This window comes from Prionailurus viverrinus, chromosome A1 (genome assembly GCF_022837055.1).
Source record: "Prionailurus viverrinus isolate Anna chromosome A1, UM_Priviv_1.0, whole genome shotgun sequence".
NCBI classification, from domain to species: Eukaryota; Metazoa; Chordata; class Mammalia; order Carnivora; family Felidae; genus Prionailurus; species Prionailurus viverrinus.
In genome coordinates, this window is record NC_062561.1 from 22299261 (window position 1) to 22326158 (window position 26898).

At 37.0% G+C, this 26898-nt stretch overlaps 1 protein-coding gene and 1 long non-coding RNA gene across 6 annotated transcripts in view; one reads left to right on the forward strand and one right to left on the reverse strand.

The window, feature by feature from the left end:
- The window catches only part of FNDC3A (fibronectin type III domain containing 3A), a 146628-nt gene that overhangs the window by 46181 nt on the left and 73549 nt on the right, over positions 1-26898 (reverse strand). For 4 of the 5 annotated variants that reach the window (XM_047854623.1, XM_047854636.1, XM_047854628.1 and 1 more), the window contains 3 exons: positions 20340-20416; positions 4492-4732; positions 31-300 (listed from right to left, as the gene is read on the reverse strand). In XM_047854623.1, the coding sequence (XP_047710579.1) occupies positions 31-300; positions 4492-4732; positions 20340-20416 (588 nt within the window). Of the gene's footprint in view, positions 1-30; positions 301-4491; positions 4733-20339; positions 20417-25332; positions 25436-26898 lie in introns of those variants that run through there. The other variant, XM_047854644.1, reaches the window with a different exon arrangement.
- On the forward strand, positions 11541-25691 carry LOC125163088 (uncharacterized). The gene is made up of 2 exons (XR_007151271.1): positions 11541-11599; positions 25353-25691. It is a non-coding gene; the product is annotated as an uncharacterized LOC125163088 (long non-coding RNA).

Here is a 26898-nt window from a genome sequence, read left to right on the forward strand (position 1 = left end):
CAGGAATAGATGAGTGTTTTAAATTGTTACCTTCTATTTCTGTATCAATTTGTGCACCACCTTTCCCTTTCCCGGACTTGTTCTTTGTTGATCCTACGTTTACACCACTAGCATTTTGCCCTTTTATAAGCCCATTATGTTCATTTATGGGAGAAGGGCATTTCTGGGGTGATGATGGTGGACTGCTCATTTTATCCTTCTGTGTTCCTTGGCGATCCTTTAATTTTTTCTGCAAACGTTCATATGTTTTGCTAGATCTTTCATCTCTAAAGTTGGACCTTCCATGTGTAGAGTGAGCATCTAAGAAGAAATAAAATAGAAGGAATGGGATAAATTTATCATTACATTATATAAAAATTATTATGAAACATTTCAAAGAATAATTCTGCAAAACAAAGCTATTTCTATTTATCCATCAACTGACAGAACCAAACCTTTTGATTATAATTATATATATCAAATAAATTTAGAGATATTTCTCTTCTTCATCTTTTCCCAATTAACTATTAATCTCCACAGAAGCAGCTTGGTGGTATGTTATGACAATCATAGGTGGGGAATAAGATCTGAATTGAAATGTGTACAGTTCTTTTTTTCTTCTGCTCTTTTGTAGCCATCATTTTTAGCATCTCTTTCAACTTCAAACATATAAAATAAGTAAACAGAAAACCACCACCTGCCTAAATTCCCTGACAACTAAAACAAAACAAAAAACAAAACACCACAAACCAAATCATCACTGAAAAATAAAGTTTCAGGAGTTAAGGAAAAAAAGTGGGATTACTAAGAACAGAATCCAGGTACAAAATACTGCATCTCTGTATATCATAAACTCAAGGGTGTGATTCAGAAGAACGTATTTATTCTACTAAAAGTCACATAGCACTATAATAAAATCAATAAACTCCAAAAATATTGTTAAATTAATTGTCTTCAGAGTTTTTTAGTTTCAATTTAAAATCTGTAATGAGAAAAACATTTTTTAAAAAGCCTCAAAAATCTTAGTAAAGTTTTCATTTATCAGTGTTTTAAGAAAATTAGTACAATACTCTTGAAATGAGTATTACAAGGATAGGTACATAAAACATTAGAATAAAAAAACATAGGCATTTGGTTATCTACATGTAAAAGAATGAGTCTGGACACCTACCTCACACCATCTACAAAAATTAAAATGAGTCAAAGACCTAAATGTAGGAAGTAAAACTATTAAACTCATAGAAGGAAACACAGCTGTAAATCTGTATGACTTTGGGTTAGATAATAGTTTCTTTGATATGACACCAAAAGCACAAGCAATCCAAGAAAAATAAATCAGATTCACCAAAATTTTCTTTTCTGCATTAAAGGATACCACTGAGAAAGTGAAAAGACAATATGGGAGAAAATACCTGCATATCATAAATCTGATAAGGACTTGTATCCAGAATACATCAAAACTATTACAGCTCAACAATAAAAAGACAAATAACCCAAATAAAAAAAATGAGTGCAGGATTTGAACGGACATCTCTTGAAAGAAGATAAACAAATGGCCACTAAAGCAAATGAAAAGATGTTCAATATCAGTAATGAGACAAGCAAATCAAAACCACAATGAGACAAAAGTTCATACTTACCAGAATGGCTAGAATCAAGTTTTAACAAGGATATGGAGAAATTAGAACCCTCACACATTGCTGATAGAAATGTAAAATAGTGCAAACACTAAAGAAAAGTTTTGCAGCTTCTCAAGAAGTTAAACATAAAATTACTACATAAGCCAGCAATTCCACTCTTAGATATATACCCAGAAGTGAAAACCTGTCTACTTGTTTACAACTGTCAAGGCATCATTATTCGTAACAGACAAAAAGTGGAAACAACTCAAATGCCCATCAGTTAATAAATGAGTAAACAATGTCATATCCACATAATGTAGTACTTTTCAGCCATAAGCAGGGAGTATCATCATGCTACACTCTTGAACTAAGCCTTAAGTAGCCTAAATGAAAAAATGCTAGACATAAAAACAACATATTGATTGAACATTTACATCAAATATACATATTGTGCATATATTTATATGAAGGAGCTAGAATTTCCTTTTCACGGAGGCAGCTACTGGTTATAAAACTGTTATTTGGATCCAGTGGTAGATGCTTTGGCTTATAATCTTAAATACAATACGACTCTTGTCTTCCATCACCGGGTAGCTAATTTTTAAATTTGTACCCTTTAATGGGTTTGTATTTTTCACTTTCCTTCACAACATTATGAATCATATCCATGTATTCTAATATCCCCTCTGAACAACAATGGGTTCTAACAATGCGAAATAGCAATAATTATCACATCTAGTTTTTTATTGTAATTTTCTCAAACACCTTTTTAATTTTTTTTTTTTTAACGTTTATTTATTTTTGGGACAGAGGGAGACAGAGCATGAACGGGGGAGGGGCAGAGAGAGAGGGAGACACAGAATCGGAAACAGGCTCCAGGCTCTGAGCCATCAGCCCAGAGCCCCGATGCGGGGCTCGAACTCACGGACCGCGAGATCGTGACCTGGCTGAAGTCGGACGCTTAACCGACTGCGCCACCCAGGCGCCCCTCTAACACCTTTTTAAAAATAAGTCATAATAGAAGAATGAGACTGATTTGTAGTATAAACTCTTACTACTCAAGTTTTCACTGGACCACTGCATGAGCCTTACCTGGCAGTTTGTTAGAGATGCAGAAACCCAAACTCCATCCAGACCCACAGAATCAATATGCATTACTTGGGCAACAGAAGTTAAGTTTGAAAACTATATATGATACATGACATAACATATAAGATACTGCTTATAGGCTATGCTGTGTATTTAAAGTTCTATATTTAGAGTTGTTTACTCTGTAAATTTACTAAACATTAATGATAGATACTACTAAGTGCAGGTGACAAATAAAAAAGATTTAGTTCTCAGGGGGTTTACTGTCAAACAACGAAGACAGACATACAAATTAAAACAAAATCAAATTGTGTTAATTTCTGTGAAGGAAACAGGTTTCAGTGTGAGTGACTGATAAGACCACAGAGGGTCTCTATGAAAGCTGAAATCTATCGGGAAAAAAAAGAGCCTTCTACAGAAAAGGGAAAAGAGCATTCCTGGCGGAGAGAACATGGTGTTCTCAAAAAGAGCTTGGAGGTTTTGAAAAGCTGAAGGGGGTGGGATGGGGACAAGTGGAACAAAGCAGTCAGAGGCCACAGGGCAGGGCCTTATCCAGGCCAGTGGTTTGCAACCAGGGCCAATTTTGGCCCATAGGGTTCATTCAGCAATGTGTGGAGATAATTTTAGTTGTCACAACTGGGTGAGGATAGGGGAGGGTGGGTTGATATGCTACTGTCATCTGGTAGGTAGACAGCATGGCTTCTCCTGAATATCCTACAATGCAGTTTTGTGCTCCAAAACAAAGACTCATCCATTCCCAAATATCAAGAGTACAGAGGTTGAGAAATCCTGGTCTAAGGCAAGGTTCAGGATTTTATTCTAAATAAAATGAAATGTTTAAATAAAAATAGAAATCAGATTTATATTTTAAAATGATCACTCTGGCTGAGCTTGGATGGCTGGGGGCAAGAATGACAGCAGAGAACCAACTGGAAAACTGCTCTTGCAGTTGTTCTGACAAGAGCTGACAGTGGACTAGATTTGAGTAGAAGTGGGGAAAAAAGTAGATAAAACTGGGAAACTTCTGAAAGTAAAGCTGGTAACAATTGATGCAGGGGTTAAAGAAGTAACAATCAAATTTGACTATATGCCTTTCACTTGAGCAAACTGAGTGGCAGTGGTATCACGTATCAAGACAAAGACGACAGAGAAAAAGCAGGCTACATAATTGAGATTTATGTTTAGAAACAATATAACTGAGATGCATGAGACATTTAAGTGGAGGTATCAAGAAGAAATTAAGCCTTCTGAAGCTTAGAGGCCAGGTTTTGGCTGGAGATACAAATCTGAGAGGAATTAGTATATGGTATTTAAACCCATAGGAAAGAATAAGATTACTTCTTTGTAGATGTGTGTGTGGTTGTCTATTCTTCCCAATAATTTGTTAACTCCCTGGGGGCCAATGTTGTATCTTATTTTGTTTTTTCAATCCTTTACATAACCTAGCAACTTTGGTAAGTGGCATCACAGCTTTAAGGATTTAACAACAGTATGATTACTCCTGGCTGAAAACTTTCCTCAGAGCCTAGTTGGCAAGACAGAGAAGAAAAGCTCTGGTTTGAACATATCCTCACTAAATATTGCTGCATGATATAAGTTATTTTACCTTTTTGATTTTGCTTACTTTTTGCTTTGAAGGGTGATCATGAGGATGAAATACTTAACACAGTGCTGGGGCAAGAGAACATAAGTGTGACACTAGGTTGGTCATTTCTTTTATATAATAGGAGGATAGACAGCATCTGTTCTATCCAAGTAAAGAAGAACTAATTCCATAAAATAGGAATATTTTTTATCTTACCTACATCTCCATATACTTGAGAAGATTGATACTGTGGCATATACTGTGTTGCCATGTCTCCAGCTCCGGTCACTGGGGAGTACATATGGCGTGGTGGAGGGGGCATCATGGTTGGGACAGGAATGAAACCAGGCAGAGGAGGAGGATGTGGAGAACGGTGTAGAACTGTGTGACCACCAGGATGAAACTCTGGTGCCTGAGGAACCACAACAACTCTTCGAACACCATTGTCTTCAATAACCTACAAATTGAACATTAAACATTTCTTCCATAAGATATAAGCAATTCTTTTGTAAAAGGTTAGAGTAGGAATTTTTATAGCATTAGAAGTTCATTAGAAGTTCATATTAAATACACTAAGTACACATGAATTAGTAGTGAACAAGATGAGGTAGTTTTTATTATACAATGCAATATAAATCTTAAAACACTGATGAGATTAGCTAAATAATAATACAAGTAACGAACTACAATATCAGGTATTTATTCCTATGTGTTATGTGCATTTAGTGATGCGTTAACAACAAAAGGAGACTCAAGGGAATTTTTGGGTTAAATAACAACAGGATTAGGAATTAATTTCCTTTTCCATATTATGGGCAGGAATAAGCTGTGGAAAGAACACAAACTGTGAAATAGATATGGGGAAAAAAACTGGATCCAGATATCTAAAATCAACCATATATTGCATTTAGGTACAAAATTCTTATGACCATGACCAGGAGAATTTTAACAGTTGAGGATCTTTTCAAGGGAGACAAACACCTAATATATTATGAACTCCCAGTTAAGCAAAGTATCTGTGGCTTTCAGTTTTAGAAATTATCTATTTTCTTAAAGTTTTTATTTTAATTCCAGTTGGTTAACATACAGTGTCAAATTAGATTCTGGTGTACAATATAGTGAGTTAACACTTCCATACAACCCTGGATGCTCCTCACAAGTGCACTCCTTATTCTCCATCACCTATTTAACGCCAACTCCCCACACCCTACCGCCCCCGCTCTTGTAACCATCTGTGTGTTATCTATAGTTAGTGTCTATTTCTTGGTTTGCCTCTCTGCTCCTTTTTTTTTTTTTTCCATCTGCTCGTTTGTTTTGTTTCTTAAAATTCCACATATGTGTGAAGTCATCTAGTATTTGTTTTTCTCTGACTTATTCTGCTTGGCATAATAAATACTCTCTAGCTTCATCTGTGTTGTTGCAAATGGCAAGATTTCATTCATTTTTATGGCTGAGTAATATTCCATTGTATATATACACCAAATCTTTTTTTCCCCTTAGATCTAGTATTAGGGTTCGGTTTAGTGACAGAATAATGGTTAGAGTTAGGGTTAGGGACAGTGTTAGGGTATGTGCCTAACTCTAACCTCTAATCTTAACCCTGAAGTTATCCTTCTGGAGAGGTCTCTGAAGTACTGGATAATAGGCACATATCCTCACACTGTCCCTAACCCTAACCATTATTCTGGCCCTAACCCATACCCTAATCTTAGAAATCATACCTTTTTGAAATGGGGTTTAAACTGTAGGAAAGGAGTTTTTAAAATGACAGATTTATTCCCTTTGAACCTCATTGGAGCTACAAGGAAAGCCTTCCGGATATAGGATTTTATCTCAAAATTAGGAATTCTTCTACCAAAACAGGGCCCCTACCTTTTTATTTTTATTTATTTTTTAATTGTTTTTAAACTTTTATTTAGAGCCCGACGCAGGGTCAAACCCACATACAGATCATGACCTGAGCCGAAGTCTGATGCTTAACCGACTGAGCTACCCAGGTGCCTCAAGGGCCCTTACCTTTTTAGACTTACAAGATTACTATCAAGGTATAAGAAATCAACAATAATACTTTTCCCCTTCCTAAAGAAACAGAAAATTATTGAAATGCAAAGCGCTAACTTAAAGGCAAATTCTGATATTTTCAGGAAGAACAAGTTTTACTATTCTTTTTATTTATTTGTTAAAAGCTTTTTTTTAAAGAAAATGTTTATTTTTGAGAGAGAGAGCGAGCGAGCACAAGTGGGGGAGAGGCAGAGAGAGGGAGACACAGAATCTGAAGCAGACTCCAGGCTGAGCTGTCAGCACAGAGCCCGACGCAGGGCTAGAATTTAGAAACTATGAGATCATGACCTGAGCCAAAGTCAGATGCTTAACCGACTGAGCCACCAAGGCACCCCAAGTTTTCTTAAGAATAGCAAATTTTGGGGGTGCGTGGTTGTCTCAATAGGAAAAGCATGCAACTCTTGACCCTGCGGTTATGAGTTTGAGCCCCATGCTGGGGGTAGAGATTACATACATAAACTTAAAAAAAAAAAAAAAGAATAGCAATTTTTGTATTATAAAAATATACATGCTTGGTAGATATATTAGAAAACACACTTGTTTAGGTATAGATAAGCTTAAATTACAAATAAATAATTATTGCTTTGGAAAAATTATAGTTACAATTAAAACAGCCTATTAAACTACCTTACCTGTTGGAGTAGGAGAGGACTTGTAACAGGACTAGAAGACCAAATGACTTCGCTGTTTTTTACATACTAACTCTAGAACTATAAATGCCTTGCTTCCAGCAAAATAAATGTCACATATCCTGCTTTTCTCCCTGTTTTAACTCAGGTTTGAATTTAAAGCCTCAGACAAGTGTATGTAATTGGTAGAAATGAAATATCTGGATCCCTAGCTGGAGAATCTGGAAACCATAGCTTTTCAGCCTCTAACCCACAGGAAGGGACATTAGGAGTCTGGAGTGGATTTTGAATAAGCCAAACCAGTGTCTGTTGCAATACACTACTTTCACCATTACCAACTCTCCAACTCACAAATATTAAATGACTCCCATTGTTGATAGGATTACAGTCCATATTCTCTGACACTGTGTTCAGTCTTGCTCCAACCTACCTTCCTAGATGTATTTTTCTTCTACACCAAATCCTGAACCCTTAACTCCAGTCAGGCTGGTATACTAAAAACCTATCTTCATACAGACCTATACATTTCTGTATCTTGGACTTTTGTTTGTGCCATCTTTCTTCTACTCTTTGCTTCCCCTTAATCTATAACTACACAAATCCCATCCATCCTTCCATATCTAGCTCTAACTTTACCTTCTCCATTCATTTTAAAAGTATTTTTTAAAGTTTATTTATTTTTATTTTGAGAGAGAGCTTGAGCAGGGGGAGGGGCAGGGAGCGACAGAGAGACAGAATCCCAAGCAGGCTCTGCACTGACAGCAGGGCTCGATCTCACAAATTGGGAGATCGTGACCTGAGCCAAAATCAAGAGCTGGATGCTTAACTGACCAGGCACCCCTAAAAAATAATTTGTTTTTGACCACAACAAAGACATTGGTAATAATTAAGGCAAGAAACTAATGTGAGTAATGTCTTCGTAGGGTCACATACACTAATAGGGATGATAAACACAAAAACAGAAGTAAATCATTTATATAATTTTGCAAGGTGATAAATATTATGGGGGGGAAAAACAGGTAAGTGAGACCAGAAGTATCGTGGGAGTAGGACAGATTGCAGATAAGATAGAGTGACTAGGATACGCCTTATTGGCAAAACGAAATTTGAGCAGAACTGAAGGAATTAGCCATGGAGAAATCTGGAAGTGTGTTCTGGGCAGAGAAAACAGAACAAAGCCTCTAATAGATATAAGTAGCTTTAGTAGGAAGTCAGTGCAACTGGTTCAGTGTAAGAAGGAAGGGTAGAAGCAGGTAAGGTCAAAGAGTTAAAGGGAGTGGCCAGGTCAGGTAGGGCCATATGAGCTATTAAATACATGGACTTCAGTATTTACTCTCAGTGAAAGGGAAAACAATCACAAAGTTTTGGGCAGAAGGGTGATAAAAGCCACTGGTGCCCAGCCAGAGGTGATTTGGCAGTATCTGGAGAAGGGCATTTGGCAGTATCTGGAGACATTTTTGGCTGTCACAACTGGGGGCAGATACTACCAGAATCTAGTAGGTAGAACGGTCAGAGATGCTGCTCAATACCCTACAACACAGCAGACAATTCCCTATAACAAAAATTATTGGGCCTAATAAAATGTCTGTAGTGTCAAAGTTGAGAAATCTTGATATAACCTTACAATTAATAGGATTACTCTCTGGCTACTGAGTTGAGAAAAGATTGTAGGGCAAGGGAAAAAAACAGGGAAACCAAGGAAAACAGGAAGCTATTGCAGTATCTAGGCAAGAAATGGTGGTGGCTTGGAGCAGGTGGTAAAAAGACATCCACATTCTGCATATATTTGAAGGCAGAACAACAAGATTAGCTGATGACACCACTGGAGAAGTGAGAACAAGAAGTTATGGAAGGGTGGTGTTCCATCAACTGTGAAGGGGAAGGCTGTAGGGTAGAATAAATTATTTTGGGGGGTAAGATTTGGAGTTTTAGGTTTTGGACACATGAATTTGCTTACGTCTATGAGACATCTAAGTGGAAATGTTGAGTATGTAGTTAGATATACTAGTCTGTAGTTCTGAAAAGACTGCAAAAGGGCAAGCAAGCAAGGTAGGAAGAGGACTGGGGAGTCTGGAAGTTTGGTGAAGTGTATCAAGGAGGAAAGATCAACTTTGCTGCTGAAAGGTCAAGTAAAATGAAGACTAAAAGCTGACCACTGGATTTGGCAATGTGAAAGTCACTGTGACTTGGATGAGGACAGTTTTGGTCCTCATCCCCTAATCACAGGGGCAGACCCTGACTGGAGTGGGTAAGAGACAAAGTGGGGAGCAGAATTAGAGAGATAAAAGCCCAATTTTGGGAACTATTCCTGCAGAGGGGAACACAGAAATAGAGTGGTGGCTAGTAGTAGTAGAATCAAATACCTTAAAATTTGTTTTTAGGGAGAGCAATTACAACATGCCAATATATTAATCAGAATGACCCATCAGAGAATAAGAAATTGATGATGTGGAAGAGAGAGAAGAAAATGCAGGCAAAAGGGAATGGGATCCAAGACTCCAATGGGGGCACTGGGTCTAGACAGGAGCAGGAAAGTCTGTCTCTGTTCTAGGTGAAAAGGAAGAGTGTTAGTTGAGATGAGAGGGCAGAACATGTAACCCCAAATGTTGGTAGACATGCGGGGCTAGGGGTCTGCAGAAGGTTTATTTTGATTGATTTCCATGAACCCTATCCCGACACCACAATCTCAATGACCTCTCCCTCTTATCATTTCTATTACATTTATTCTGTATCACTTGGTAGGTATTTATAACACTGTAGTGTTTGTAACTTTCCAAATGCGTGTGTTTTATAACTTAACTGTAAGTTCCTCAAGGGACATGTATTAACTATTTAATGCTTATAACAATATTACAAATAGGTACTATTATCTCCATTTTTCAGATGGGGAAACTGAGGCATACAGATGCTAAGTAACTCACTAAGATCACACAGGCAGTAAGAGGAGGAGCCAGTATTTGAACTCTTGCAATTTGGCTTTAATTCCATGTCATATCCATTTTGTAGACACAGAATCCACAGGTACCTGTCCTCCAGGGTCTTTTTAAATTTCACAACACAAGTGAGATATCTCACTGTTTAAATAGAAATGGCTAAATCACTTATGAAATTAAAAACCACTTTTCTTCTGAAAACGAACATTTAAAATACAAAGATAAGCTGTGGGAAAGAAGAATGGGAAGCTATTGTTTATTTGGTACAGTTTCAGTTCTGCAACTGAAGAGTTCAGAAACAGATGGTAGTGAAGGGAGTACACCACAGAATATACTTAACACCACTGAACTGTACATTTAAAGTTATAATGGTAAATTTTATTATGTATATTTTAACACAATTTTAAAAAAGAAAGCTAAGAAACAGAAAAAAAAAACCCAAAAAATAAACACAACCAGGCAGACTAGGACCAAGAAAGTGTAGAGAACTGTTCCACTTCAAGTAACCATCTGAACAGCCAGTAGCTTTAGGGTGAGGCTGGGGGCACAAAACTATCTGCTAAGTCCAGCTGTTGACAAATAACCAACCATGTAGACACTGAATTTTATATTAACAGGGTACACCAATGGTGATGATTAAAATAAAATCAACAAATTGTGGGAAAAAAAAGATAAAATACAATACAAATTAGTCTTTGTTAAAAAAAATTAAAACAAAGATAAGACAATGAAATAGAATTAAATAGGGCTATCAGCATAGATCTGACCATCTAACCACATATGCCACACAATTTCTAGTGAGACAAAGCTCTGTTTCCCCCCCTTTATTGAACACAAACATAATTAAAAGGGGCTGCAGAAAAAGGAGGTTGTATTTACTATCTGTGTTCTCCATCAGAATATATGATAAATGACAAATCTGTTCTGCTTACCATCTTCTTCCTAACACCTGGAACAAGTCCTAGATATAGCAGATGCTCAAAGAAATTTGCTGAATCAATGATATGATCAGAAATAATGTATTCCATTAGTTCTACTAGAATGCCACATTACCTTCTCCCCCCTCTTAACACCACCATGCTATTAGAATTCTGTAACTTCCTCAACTCTTACAACCTTTGCTTATGCTTAATTTTTAGCAACCTACTTCTATGGCTTCACCCTGAACCTAAAACTATTCCCACTTTAAGTTATTAAATAATAATATAGGTATTGCTGGCCACTCATTCAACAGATATTTATTTATATACTTAACTATACATACATACACCATAATGTCAGTAAGTAACCACAACCTTTCTCTCCAGCTCCTATTGTAACTCTTTATCCTCACCTAAACATCTTAAGCCCCACTACCTTGCAGTCCCTTACACTGCTGCTCATGGCTTTCAGCTGTTCTCCCAAGGAGAGACAGAGAAGACAGAGATCAGACAGGTATGTAAAATCTTTGAAAAAAGTAGGCCTCACTGCTGTGTGCTGACATAAAAGCAAAGTGAAACCCCAAGTCCAGCTCAAAGGAGTAATCTGAAATTTTCCTGAAGTTGACACAGCCCCTTTCCCCACATTATGAGATCTACAATCCCCTTCCTGTTAGGTACTCTCTCATCACCATAACAACACACATTCCATAAAAAAACAGGGGGGTCATTAAAGAAAGGCAGGAGAGAACTTTTGATGCTGCTTTTCAGGCATCCCATTCAGGTAGTCTATAATCTTTTCTTGATAAATCATTAATTTTATCACTAAAATATCAAGTGTTATTCTGTGCTGCAATGCTCTTCAGGTCTCTAAGTTAGTATAATTTGCCAGTAAATTAAGTTCCTTCTACTCCTATCACCATCTGTTTTCTGTGTCTGAGTTTGCTTTGTGTTTTGAGTTTTATAGTTTTTGTTTCCCCATTTGATATCTTAGTTCAGTTGGCACATATTTCTGCTTCTGCTGAAGCAGGTCAGTCTCTCACAAGCTTCCCTTTCTTGTTAAACTATAAAGCTCATTAAGGTTATATCTAAAATTATGTTTGTAATTTTGTAGTTCATCAAAAGGCTAAAGGGAAATAAATACATGTTTACAGAGTGTGACTCTAGGTTATAACATTCAGTGCAATTCTTTTTCCTGCCCTATTCTTACCCTTCCCAAGTTTTCTACATAATCATGATCAGAAAAATATATATTTAAAATATACAACTATACTTATGCATTATCACTGAATACATTTTCTATTTTCTATTAGCTTGTTCGTAAAATTAATGTTCCTTTATATTTAAGAATCTAGAACAATTTTTCTTTCTGCATATCATTTTAACTAGTTTTAGGTCTCTCATATTGGACAGTATCTTATATAGTTTCATGGTTAATAAAAAATGCTTTTTAAGAAGTAATGATTTCTAAAAATGAGGATTCATTTTCTGACCCAACAATATAAGTTATGTAACTAAAAATTAAGTGACTATTTTAAGAACTATTTTTGTTCACTAGTGGCAAAGGGGGAAAACTGTCTTTAGGAACTCTATGCCTCTCAAGGCAAGGACATTTTACATTTTGGGGCGCCTGGGTGGCGCAGTCGGTTAAGCGTCCGACTTCAGCCAGGTCACGATCTCTCGGTCCGTGAGTTCGAGCCCCGCGTCGGGCTCTGGGCTGATGGCTCAGAGCCTGGAGCCTGTTTCCGATTCTGTGTCTCCCTCTCTCTCTGCCCCTCCCCCGTTCATGCTCTGTCTCTCTCTGTCCCAAAAATAAATAAACGTTGAAAAAAAAAAAATTAAAAAAAAGGACATTTTACATTTTTATAATAGCAACCTTCTTTTCAAAACTTAAGGTAAACAGAATAAATGCAGGTTCCCATTACTTTTGAGTAGAATGCTGAAGTATAGAGCAATAAAGTACAAAGATTATAAAATAAACAATAATAATAGAAGTCTTGAATAAGAATACAGAGGAAGTACAGTACAATATTAGCAACTTTAACATTAATAGGTTTGGGTTTTGCAAATCTCAAATGAGAAAAACAGAACCAATTATTCCTTAAGTTACTGATACCCTGTCTAATGTTGTTAAAAATGAAGTTAAAATATGCGTATGAGTAAATGATGAGTTAGTATCTGAAGTGCTTCTAAACTTAATAGGGGCATGCCATTGGTGCAAACATCACAAATTTAAAGGCTGATATATCCTAGGTAAATCATAATTTCTTCGTATGTTTTTCCCGTAAGTACTTTTGTTTAATCTTGATCTTAATCTTGTGCAGCTCAGGCAGTTAAGCGTCTGAGACTTTGACTCAGGTCATGATCTCCTGGTTCGTGGGTTCGAACCTTGTGTTGGGCTCTGTGCTTGACAGCTCAGAGCCTGGAGCCTGCTTTGGATTCTGTTGTCCCCTCTCTGTCTGCCCCTCCCTTGCTTGTGCTCTCTCTCCCAAAAGTAAATATTAAAAAATTAAAAAAAAAATCTTGATCTTAATCTTAAATTAAGATCTATGTACCTTTGGGACCTTTTACTTTTCTGCCCCAATATGCTCTAAGGTATCTAATATTATTATTTCCTCAGCAAAAGAGCTAAACAATCCCAACACTGGATTTTTATTTCTGTAGTCCTTACTTGCTTGACCTAACTTTTTAGGATGCATAAATTTGCTGAATCCTATTAGTATGTATTTTAATTACATGATAACACAGCAAACATACATTTTTGGCCCTCTTTAGATCACTGCCTTTCACCAAAAGATACACATACATATAGCAAGGATTAGGGGCAATGAAACCTGTTGCAAAAAAAGAAGATAACTGCATAAAAGTCTAAAAGAAGGCCATAGATGACAAATATTAATGCATTTAAATTAAAAAATTTTGTTTATTTATTTTTATTTATTTATTTATTTTTATATTTATTTTTGAGACAGTGCGTGTGTGAGTAGGAGAGGGGCAGAAAGAGAGGAAGGCATAGAATAAGCAGGTTCCAGGCTCTGAGCTGTCAGCACAGAGCCCGATGCAGAGCACGAACCCAGGAACCATGAGATCATGACCTGAGTTGAAGCTGGACGTTTAACCAACTGAGCCACCCAGGTGAGGTGTTCCAGGATTCACGCACTTAGCATGTGTGCCATTTGGTTCCTGCTGAGCCACATGCAACCTATACTTATTATAGCTATTTATGTGTCTTAACATTTGGCTCAACTCCCAGGTTGCATATTTGCTAAGAAAATTATGTTTCCTTATGTGTCAAATTTTGGACAATTACTAAGTGCTTAGCTGTGCCCAGAACCTGGCTCTTAATAACTATTTTCTAACTTTAGAAATCGTGGATGCTAGGAAATGGGGGGTTATTTTGACAGTGATGTCAAAATGCTAGAATCCAGTTTTGCATAGTGAGTACTTAGATTATTTCCATAATGATGAGATTATAGATTTTTGTCTCTTGATTAGCCCTGTGTACTTGAAAATGATACATTTCCTAGAGACAGTCTTAATCTTAAATTAAGGTAGATAACAGTAGCCCCACTAGCCTCACATAATCCTTCCAGTAAGGTTATTGTTAAGTTTATTCACTTATTTGACAAATATTTATGAAATATCAACCGCATCTGAGTTATTCCTAGAACAAAAGTAGTTAAAAGGAAGCTCCTATCCTGAAGGAATGTAAAATCCCATAAAATCCCACAATTATAATACTGGTGGCATGTAATATATAACTAAGAGGGGGTACAAATAATTTGACCTAGGTCCTCAAGGATGGGTAGATTTTCTATAGGCAGAAATGAGCAAATGAGTAGCATTCCTCAGACAATAGCTTTAACAAAACATGGAGAAAGGAAAATATCAGGTGAGCGTGTGAATATAGGCATACCTTGTTTTATTGTGCTGTGCTTTACTGAGCTTTGCAAATAAATACTGCATTTTTTCAAAAACTGGAAGCCTGTGGCAACCATATGGCAAATAAGTCTATTGGTGCCATTCTTCCTACAGCATTTGCTCATTTGGAGTTTCTGTGTCACATTTTGGTAATTCTCACAATATTTCAAACATTTTCTTTTCTTTCTTTTAAAGTAGGCTCCACACCTGATGTGGAGCTTGAACTCATGACCCTAAGAACAAGAGTTGCGTGCTCTATTGACAGAGACAGCCAGGCACCTCTTAAGTGTTTTCATTATTATTATATTTGCTAAGGTGATCAGTGATATTACTACTGTATTGTCTGGGGTGCTATGAACTGCACTGCATCCACATAATATGGCAGATTTAACTAATAAATGTTGTTGTGAGTTCTGACTGCTCCGTCAAACGGCTGTTCCCCCATCTGCTATCTCCATCTCCTCAGGTCTCCCTATTTCCCAAGACACAACAATATTGAAGTTAGGCCAATTATAACCCTAAAATGGCCTCTAAGTGTTCAAGTGAAAGGAAGAGTCACATGTTTCTCACTTTAAATAAAAAGATAGAAACGATTAAGTTCAGGAAGGAAGTCCTGTTGAAAGCCAACCTAGGCCAAAAGTTAGGCCTCTTGTACTAAACGGTTAGCAAAGTTGTGAATGCAAAGGAAAAGTTCTTGAATGAAATTAAAAGTGCTACTGCAGTGAACACACAAATGGTAAGAAAGCGAACAGCCTTATTGCTGCTATGAAGAAGTTTTAGTGGTCTGAATAAAGGATCAGACTAGCCACGACATTTCCTTTAAGCCAAACTTAATCCAGGGTACAGCCCTCTCTTCAATTCTAAGAAGGCTGAGAGGAATGAGGAAGCTGCAGAAGAAAAGTCTGAAGCTAGGAGAGGTTAGGTCATGTGGTTTAAGTAAAGAAGCCATCTCTATTACACAAAAGTACAAAGGGAAGCAGAAGTGCCATACAGAAGCTGCAAGTCATTCAGAGTATCTAGCTAAAGATAATTAATGAAGGTGGCTAATAAAACAACAGATTTTCAACATAGATGAAACAGCCATCTATTGGAAGAAAATGCCATCTAGGACTTCCACAGCTAGAGAGAAGTTGATGCCTGTCTTTAAGGCTTCAAAGGACAGGCTGACTCTCCCGTTGGGGGCTAATGCAGCTGGTGACTTTAAGTTGAAGCCAATGCTCATTGACCATTCCAAAAATCCTAGGGCTCTTAAGAATTACGCTAAATCTACTGTGCTCTATAAGTGGAACAATAAAGCCTGGATAATAGCACATCTGTTTACAACATGGTTTACTGAATTATTTTAAGTCCACTGTTGAGACCTTACTGCTCAGAAAAAAATTCCTTTTAAAATATTACTGCTCGGGGCGCCTGGGTGGCGCAGTTGGTTAAGCGTCCGACTTCAGCCAGGTCACGATCTCGCGGTCCGTGAGTTTGAGCCCCGCGTCGGGCTCTGGGCTGATGGCTCGGAGCCTGGAGCCTGTTTCCGATTCTGTGTCTCCCTCTCTCTCTGCCCCTCCCCCGTTCATGCTCTGTCTCTCTCTGTCCCAAAAATAAATAAACGTTGAAAAAAAAAATTAAAAAAAAATATTACTGCTCACTGACAATGCACCTTGTCAGCCAAGAGCTCTGATGGAGATGTACAATGAGATTAATGTCATTTTCACGTGTGCTAACACAACATCCATTCTGCAGCCCGTGGATCAAGGAGTAATTTTGACTTTCAAGTCTTATTATTTAAGAAATACTTTTTGTAAGGCTATAGCTGCCATAGATAGTGATTCCTCTAATGGATCTGGGCAAAGTAAATTGAAAACCTTCAGAAAGGATTCACCATTCTAGATGCCATGAAGAATGTTCATGATTAAAAAAAAAAAGAACAACATTCATGATTCATGGGAAGAGGTCAAAATATCAACATTAACAGGAGTTTGGAAGAAGGTGATTTCAACCCTCATGGATGACTTTCAAGGGTTCAAGACATCAGTGGAGAAGTAACTGCAGAGGTGGGAGAAACAGCAGGAAAACCACAACTAGAAGCGGAGCCTGAAGATGGGACTGAAATGCTGCAATCCCACAACAAAGTTTTAATGGACAAGGAGCTGCTTTTTATGGATGAACAAAAATAAGTGAGTTCTTGAGATGGAATCTACTCCTGATGAAGATGCTGTAAAGACTGTTAAAATGACAACAAAAGATTCAGAATTTTACATAAACGTAGTTTATGAAGCAAGCAGTGGTAGAGTTTAAGAGAAATGACCGATTTTGAAAGAAGTTCTACTGTGGGTAAAATATACTATCAAACAGCATCACATACTACAGACAAATTGTTAGTGGAAAAAAAAAAGAGTCCATCAATGTGGTAAACTTCACTGTTGTCATATTTTAAGAAATTGCCATAGCCACCCCAACCTTCAGGAAGCAACACCCTGATCAGTTAGGAGCCATCAACATCAAGGCAAGACCCTCCACCAGCAAAATGATTACAATTGACTGAAAGCTCAGATGATAGTTAGCATTTTCTAACAAAATAGTTTTAAATAAAATTATGTACACTTTTTAAGACAAGATGCTATTGTGTACTTAACAGACTACAATATAGTGTAAACATAATTTTTTTTTTTATATTTTAGAAAGAGAGGTGAGGGGAGAGGGGCAAGAAGGAGGGGGAGGGAGAGAGAGAGAGAGAGAATATCTTAAGTAGGCTCCACCCTCAGTGCAGAGCATGAAGCAGGGCTCGATCCCATGAGCCTAGGCTCATGACCCGAGTGCAAATCAAGAGTCAAAGGTTCAAAACCTAGGCGCTCCATAAATGTAACTTTTATGTGCACTGGGAAATCAAACAATTCACTTGACTCCCTTTATTGCAATATTTGCTAATTGGGGTGATTTGGATACTTGCCTGCAAAAATGGATATGCAATTAGACATACCAAGAAAGGGGTACAAACACATACTAAAACAGAACTGTGTAAGACCTTATTTATGTCAAGAAATCTAGACTTCATTGAGTGAACAAGCTAACTAAAGGTACTTTATAGGTACAGAAATGAGAAGATAAAAGAAATAATACAAGAAAATTATTTTAGTGGCTCTTGGCCTAAATAAAGCTAAAGAACCTCAACTTGGATGATTATTTGATTGATTTACAAATATTTATTGGGTCCCTACTATACGACTGATGCTGTTCTCAGCATTGAGGAAATAAAGTTATGAGTCCTATATGGTTTGGTCCTGTTCCCTCCCTGACCTCATTACTTACTATACTACTTTGAGGACTCAGTAGTGCCAGAGTGGCCAGCTTGCCATTCCCAGGCATGTTCTCATCTTGGGCCATTTGCACTGGTTATTTCTCAGAATCCTCTTCTTCCACCCCACCAAAATACATGGCTAACTCCTACCTGTCCTTCAACACTTGGTTCAAATGTCACCTTTCCCATGATGCCTAGTCTGACTACCCTATTTTAAAATGTAACCAGCTCTGTTTTCTTTCCTTGTCTAACCCCATCACTTACCACCAAACACATGACATAATTTATCCATGTATTATGCTTATTGTTTTCTTCTCTCCACAAGAATGTTAACTACACAGAGACAGAGATCTGTGTCTCTTATTCATGGGTATTTCATAATTATGTAGAAGACTGCCTGACATATATGAGAACTCAATATATATTTGTTGAACACTGCTAAGTACAGGAACTGTTAAGAGTTCATGATCTTCTCAGGAGAGAAATATAATTAAGCAGTGTGAGAAATTCATCAAAAGAGGGATATACAGAAGTCTGCCATGAGAACCCAAAAGGAGAGGCACCTGGAAACATTCAAGGAAATCTACTTTTAGAAGGTCATGATTAAATGAAATGAGAAGGGTAGGAATTTGCCATAAAAATAAAAGGTATTGTTACTGGAGAGAACAGCAGGATACTCTTTAGTTGCACCAAAATAAATTGTCAGTAGCACCAAATACATCTTTATATCACTAGCACCAAATACGGAGCTTAGTACATGGTGCATTCAATACATGTTTGTTGAACTGAACTACACCAGAGAGAAAAGACCAGATATGGTCTTTATGTAAGTAGAGAAAGGTCTGAGAAGGAACAATTAGAAAAGCAGAAAGAATCAGGACAGCATTATGTCAAGGAAATCCAGGGTAAATCCTAACAATGGTGTCAAATGTTTAGGGGTCAAAGAGGATTATGTTGGAAAAAAGGCTTTGAGTTTGGTACGTATCAGAGAGCAGATTTAGCAGGATACTATAGACAGAATGCAGACTACAATAAAGAGTCAATATGTCAAACAAAAATAGAGACAGCTCCTGAAAAGCTTACAAATACTATTCAAATGTTATCTCATATATGTTATGTCATCTTACAGTTAGGGCACAGGGACTTCAGGAAGTTGATTTGTCTAAGGCTATGCAGCCAGCAAGGCCTGAAATAAGATATGGATCCAGCTTTTCTGACTAACGCTCAGACTACTTCCATTCTCTTCACCAGAATTGTCTTCTTTTGCCATTCATAGTATGGGGCTTCACAGAAAGGACAGTGAATCCACCACAATATCCTACCAATATTCTGACATAATTAGGGAGGAAGTAAGAGAAGGCCTGAAGAAAATTTCAAGTGTAAATTCTAGTGCGAAAAAAAGAAACTGAGTATTTCCAAAAAGTATTTGAGACAATGAGTGCAGACTACACAGAATCTCAGGAGCAGAAGATACTGAACACCTGAGACCTTACAATTTAATTTGGTTTGCCTGTGCAAGTAAGTTAGCTGTATCTTATTCTTTAAGTCAGAGCTTCCCAAGTGATGCATACATAGGACAGGATTATTAGGTGTGTGATGATACTAATTCCCTTAGTCCTTACAGCTGTAGGTCTATAGGTCTAAATTTTCTTCTATGTACCACAATGTGCCACGCAATTATGATGGGTGTCTGTGAGACATGAATAAGGATGGAACACTGTCTAGGATTACTTCTAAGCAAATGATTAATTTAAAACAATGTTAGTGTAGGCCCTTTAAACCTTAAGATATTACTTACATTATTCACATTTTCAGGGAAATAAAGTTCTAGAATTAATTTCCTATTATAATTCCACACCCAAAGACAAGACCAAACGATGATGCTGTCAACTTAATTTTTCCTCTTGTCCAAATATACTAAACATACTAAAATACTTGAAATACGAACGCCTGGATGGTTCAGTGTGTTAAGTGTCTGACTCTTGATTTTGGCTCAGGTCACGATCTCACAGTTCATGGGATTGAGCACCGTATCTGGCTCGGTGTTAACGGTGCAGAGCCTACTTGGTATTCTCTCTCTCTCCATCTCTTTCTGCCCCTACCTCTCATGCACTCTCTCTCTCAAAAATAAATAAATACATGTTAAAAAAAAAAAAAGAAATATAAAAAAAAAATACTTGAAATAGGCTTACCAAAGATATACTGTACTGGGTTAAGTTTCAGTACTGAAATGGTATTTTTTATCTGACTTAAAGTCAAAACAATAACATTATGATCCCTATTATGTAGATATAACAAGAACATAAAAACATACCTGTGGGGCGTATCCAGGAGGCACATAAATAGGAGGCACAGAACCGTTTGGGGACATCATTGGAACCTGAGCAGGACCTGAAGGGATCACAGAAATGATGTGTTAATCCAGGATTACTTAGCAAGCTAAAGTTGAAAACAATTTGAGTTAGACTTTGAATACTTCATCTAAACTAAACACTCAAATTAACAGTAACTGTGTTACTATGAAAAGAAATTCAGATGATTCACCTGCTATAAAACATAAAAGTTTATCCTGTAAAGTACAATGGGTATTATTTACCTGCAGTTGTATTTCTCAAACCCTTTTGGTGATCACAACAGCCACTTGGGGAGCTTTCTAAAACATCAATTTCCAGGTTCTTCTAGAGATTCCCATTTATTATACTTACAGTGGGGTCTTGAGTCAGTGTATTTACTCTACAAATATACCTAGTGAATCTTATGATTGTGCAAATTCAGAAACACTGACCAGAATCAAACTAAACTGTGCATATAAATCAGTGAAAAATATAAAAAGCAATATTTTGAAAAACAATAGAAAAAAAAGTCAAGAGGGAAAAGCAGTAAAAGGAAGAAGATATTTGGGATTTGCTTTGTTAGTGTTCAAAGCCTCTTGTGTAATGTGTAAGTCAGGTCTGTGGAGGTTTGAGAACAGTTAGAAAAATCCTATACATGCATATTTAGCCAAGGAACAATTTTTGTTTCTTACAGTCAAAAGTTCTGGGGGAAAAAAAAAAAAAAAGGAAAATTCAGCTTGTCTCATTCTATATTTTCTTTCATTTTTACTGTTATCCTTTCCAGATAACTTTCATAAAGATTATCTTATTTATCTCCTCTCTTAATGTTTGTGGGATAAAACAGGCACATTTGTAAAATGTGTTTATTTTTTCTAGTAACTCAAATCTTGTTTTATGCAACTTTTTGAAAGAAGCATCTCACTTTCAGATCCTTTTCTCTTTGTAACTTTAGACTGCATTGTCCCCTCACCCACTAGTTTTTAATAACTTGAGATTAAACATTATCAAAGAGCCTCACTCATTTCTTAGGAATAAAGGTACCCAAGAATCTAATGAAGAATGTAATGGGGGAAGAGTTCTTTTTATATGTGGAATTTCAACCTACAGAGTACATATAATGGGTATCAATTATTTAAAAAAAAAAAAAGGGTGGGGCGCCTGGGTGGCGCAGTTGGTTAAGCGTCCGACTTCAGCCAGGTCACGATCTCGCGGTCCGTGAGTTTGAGCCCCGCGTCAGGCTCTGGGCTGATGGCTCGGAGCCTGGAGCCTGCTTCCGATTCTGTGTCTCCCTCTCTCTCTGCCCCTCCCCCGTTCATGCTCTGTCTCTCTCTGTCCCAAAAATAAATAAAAAACATTGAAAAAAAATTAAAAAAAAAAAGGGAGAAAAAAATCACAGGGCAGAAAAGAAATAAATTTCACTGGTAACATTACACATACTTCAGGAAAACAGAATGAAGAGCATGGAGGTTACAGCAAATCCAGATTACAGCCACTCTCCTCTCTTAGGCAAGGAGGGGAGTAACAACCAAACAACAAAGTGGTTCGTGGTGGGGACAGGGGAAAGGAAGTGAGTGGTAAGAAGGAAAGAGAAAAGAGAATGCAGGAAAAGGGGGGGCGGTACATGAGGGTAAATGCTAAGGGGAGGGAGGAGAAAAGAAGGGATGGAGGAGAAAAGAAGGGATGGAGGAGAAATACAGGCATAAGAGGAGGGGAGGGGGCAAAGAAGGAAGAGATAACAGGAGAAAGGGAAGGGTAAAGAAGAAGACAAGAGAGTGAAGAGAGCTCAAATGGGGTGGGGGGGCGGAGAAAGAAAGAGGTGGAAGATGGAAGGGAGAGACAAAAGAAAGAAGAGGAAGGGAGAGAAAAGGTTAAAGACTCAAGTGGTTAGGAGGAAGTAAGGAGTGTATAGGTACGTGCCTGTGCGGGGGGCAGACTACCAAATTATGTTCTACATGACTATAAAAATAACTTTTTCAACAAAATAATCTTCCCATCCAAGACAAGCCCACCAAATATATGAAGTTGTTCAGAATATTTTCTTAGAATAGCTAATTATACATAGCTAACACTAATTTACTATGTGTTAGGTGTTTTTTGTTTTTTCTCCTCACAATCATTCTATTCCCATTTTCCAGATGTGGAAATTAAGGCAGAGAGGTTAAGCTTGCCCTAATGGTAGTTATAAAGATCAAAACCCAGGCAGTTTCATTTAAGGATATATCTCTACAACATATTTAGTGAACATTTAAATACTATGCATTAGTGCAACTGATGTAATTTGAGACTTAAGAACTATGCTCCAATGTTTCTAAGGAAAATTAAGTTCTTCATTATCTTAAAAAAATAAAGAGTAAGAAAGAACAGGATTTTCCTACATTTAAGCCAAAATTAACCAATTAATTTACAAAATAAAACTTGTGAGGGGCTTTATACCTCTAGGCCAGAAAGGCTTCATCCAAAAGTTACCTTTTAACTTCTCTATGGTGGACTCAACAGAAAATGAGAATAGTTTTAAGATAATGCTGGTTTACATCTATTGGCTAATTCATATAAAACTACAGGTAAACTAGTTTTTTGAAACCTGAGTACTGGCGTAGGTATTATTTATAGCATGTGAAATTTAGCTGGGAACTAGGACAATTCACTGAAAATTCTATTTGCAATTTTAGTAAAGGAAATTAGTATTTTTTGAGCTTCTACCAAATGTGCCAGGGGCTGTGGTTCCTTTCACATGTCAAATTTAATTTTTTTTAACGTTTATTCATTTTTTGGGAAAAAGAGAGACAGCACAAGTGGTGGTTGGGGGGTGGGGGGGGGTGGCACAGAGAGAGGGATACACAGAATCTGAAGCAGGCTACAGGCTCTGAGCTGTCAGTAGAGCCCCACGCAGGGCTTGAACTCATGAATTGCGAGATCATGACCTGAACCAAAGCCAGATGCTTAACTGACTGAGCCACCCAGGAATCCCTGTCAAATTAATTCTTTAAAAAAAAATTTTTTTTTAATGTTTGTTTATTTTTTTTTTTTAAAATTTTTTTTTTTTTTCAACGTTTATTTATTTTTGGGACAGAGAGAGACAGAGCATGAACGGGGGAGGGGCAGAGAGAGAGGGAGACACAGAATCGGAAGCAGGCTCCAGGCTCTGAGCCATCAGCCCAGAGCCCGACGCGGGGCTCGAACTCACGGACCGCGAGATCGTGACCTGGCTGAAGCCGGACGCCCAACCGACTGCGCCACCCAGGCGCCCCTAATGTTTGTTTATTTTTGAGACAGAGAGAGACAGAGCATGAATGGGGAGGGTCAGAGAGAGGGAGACACAGAATCTGAAGCAGGCTCCAGGCTCCGAGCTGTCAGCACAGAGCCCGACGCGGGGCTCGAACTCACGGACTGTGAGATCATGACCTGAGCCGAAGTCAGATGCTTAACCAACTGAGCCACCCAGGAGGCCCTCAAATTAATTCTTAAATCAAGTCATTAGAATAAGTTTTTGTTGCTGTTTTTTATCCCCCAGAGTAAAAAATAAGTTATTGCTGATTACATTTAAAACTGCAAAACTACATAGTTGCTTTGGGTTGCCCTTTTTTACTAAAAATATTAATATATAAATACTACACAGTTACAGTTCAAACCATATACTTTGAAAACTACTTCATACTTATATTTTAGTAGTACAAAATTCTACTTTATTCTTTAATTATATTTAAGTCTGATACTGAAAACAACAAAACAAACTGAACCTAAAATAAACCAGCAGAAAACACATTACTAGTTGAAGTCCAGGAATAATGATTAACTCATTTCTCTATGAAGTAATCATTTCACTCTAGCAAGTAAATAATCTTATCCTGAGGCAGCAATGTTACATGGTTAATTTTTTTTAAGACAATTCATGAATACCATATTTAGTATATAAAATACTGGTGTGAAACAACATTCAACAATGAACACATTAAGTCCCATTATATAAACATAGTAAATATAAATTTAGAACTACAATATTTACAGCACCACTTCAGTTGCTATTCCTATCTACGGACAGGAATATTCCTGTCTAAACCCCTAAAACCTTGCATGCTTACTAATGCAAATGTTTGTTTACCTCTTTAGTTTCAACAATACTTTTGAAAGAACTATTGGAAAAAAATATCGAAAGTACTAAAAGATTAACTACAAACCCTTATTAAATGCAGTGAGGGGGTATTCTGTTCCAATAAAGAAGCCAAGTCTGTTACAGATTGTACCATTAAATGAACATCTGGTAGAAGAGAAGCTGTATCTGAACAACTGTAGATACACCCAGCAGCTCCTTAATAATCTATATGACCTAAGCAAAATCTACCTCAAATCATAGAGCTATTAATCATTTTTAGGGGCATATTACCTATTCCAAAACCTAAAAGAGGAAACAATTCTATTCACCAATTGTCTTAAGAAATTTGAGAAGCCCTCACCTCCATTTCTTAAAAAGTGCCATCAATGATTTAATAAAGGCGATATTTCATCTACTTCAAGTTTAATTCTTATTTTTTTATTAGCATACATTCACATTTAAGAGGGCTTTTTTTTTTGATGAAACTGCAAATTTGAGTTTAAATTCTTAAAATGTAACGGGCTGCTGACGTGCTACACATTCTCTTTATAAAGAGCTTCCAAGCTTTCACAATGGCTTCCAAATAATCTGATGCCAATATTCAGATTTTAGCGGTAAAAAGAAAACCTAGTGAAATAAAGGCGCTGGAAAATAATATTCTGTGGAATGCAAAATCATTCTATCTCCAAACAGAGTCTAATCTTTTTGTAACTACATGGCCACAATTTAAAATATTTGCACTGCGATACATTTGGCATCTATTGAAAACACACACACACACACACACACACACACACACACACACGGCATGACTTCAGATTAATGCAATGCTTTCTATGTTTAAAATGAAAGAAGAATGTTCAAAAACAGTCAGCAAATCTTACCACTCATTTTGTTTTTACAGTAGCAGCAGAGAACAAGAAAATCCAACAAGGAAACAGCGTAGTACACGTTAACAGCTTTAATTGGAGAACGGTTCTGCTTTTTTTTTTCCCCCAAGCAGCGAGAGGAAAAGATCCTTTGACCGAGTCATGTGATACTCATCACGTGACTTGCAGTGACCCGCGGAAAGGGAAGAGGAGGAAAAAAAAAAAAAAAAAAAAGCAAACATTCCTGCCACCAGCGTTTGGGCTATAGTAAATGATTAAATGGTTTTTACTGCTGCCACCTCGAATTTGAGGATCTTTCAGACTTCCTCCTGAAGTAACTCAAAAGCTCATTAAAATTCACATACAGAAATACATATCTGATGTAAAACAGTACTCTGTTTTCATTTATCTCCTGTTAACATCACAGGCATTTGTTTTCATTTATCTCCTGTAACATCACAGGCATTATCTTCTAATTGTTTTTATTATCCAGACCGCTACCTCCATTTAGAAAGTTTAAGATACATATAACATTTAGTAATTTAGCAGGTTTGCTCTGAAATGTCCTTCTGTAACTTGATCCACTCTCCATGCTCAACCCTTAAAGAATGCCCACAGCACACAATGGTCTATAGAATATAGGCTTGATCAATGTGTTCCTCAAACATGGGATTCATGTTTCAGATTGGCATTTGCCTCTCAAGTTAATAAAGGGTATCACTTTAAGTGTTGGTTTCATTTTATTTCTGATTTTGTTTTGTTGCTTGTATGTTTATTTTAAGATTTAACCTGGACATTAATACAGATGCCTGGTGGATGGCATTGTCACTCATGTTGATGAAATCTTCAAAGACAGGCCATGATTCAGGCTCAGAACACCCTACCCAAGCTCCCATAGAGACCGAAGATGTTGTTACAAGATAGGAGAAGACTGTAAGAACTTTTGGAGGTCTTTTCATTACTTATGGTACTATGTAAGCTAAGGAAATGTGTTAATAGTTAATATAAATGTGTAAGTAATGATAATGATTGCGATTTGTTTACAAGTTGCCCAGTGGAAAGAAAATATATTTTGGTAACAGAAGATTTAAGTTTTAATAAAAGCTTCAATATTTTTTAGCAAGGCAATTTATTGCTCTTCTAGTCTGTTTCCTTCCGTAAAAAGGTTAAAATTATCAACCTTGTAGCACTGTTGTGAGATTCAAATTAGGTGTATTTAAAGTACTGAGTACTTCTTTCTCATAATGATTTCTCTTTCCTCAACAAATGATAGCTATTATTTGTTTGTTATATTGTTATAAATAAAAGTATGATTACTACATGTTTTCAAAAACAATTATATATTGCAGAGTATGTGCCAGGTATCATTCAGAGTGTTTTACATGTGTTAACTCAATCCTCACAATAACTGAAGTAGGCATCATTTATAGGTATGGAAACTGAAGCAGAATGCAGTTAAGTATCTTGCCAAGGGCACACAATGAGGCAAAGTCAGGGTTATCTAATAAGAAGGCTATATTTAAAAAAATTATGTACACCACATTCAAAGCCTCCTCTCCCAAGACGATGGAAAAGAACTAG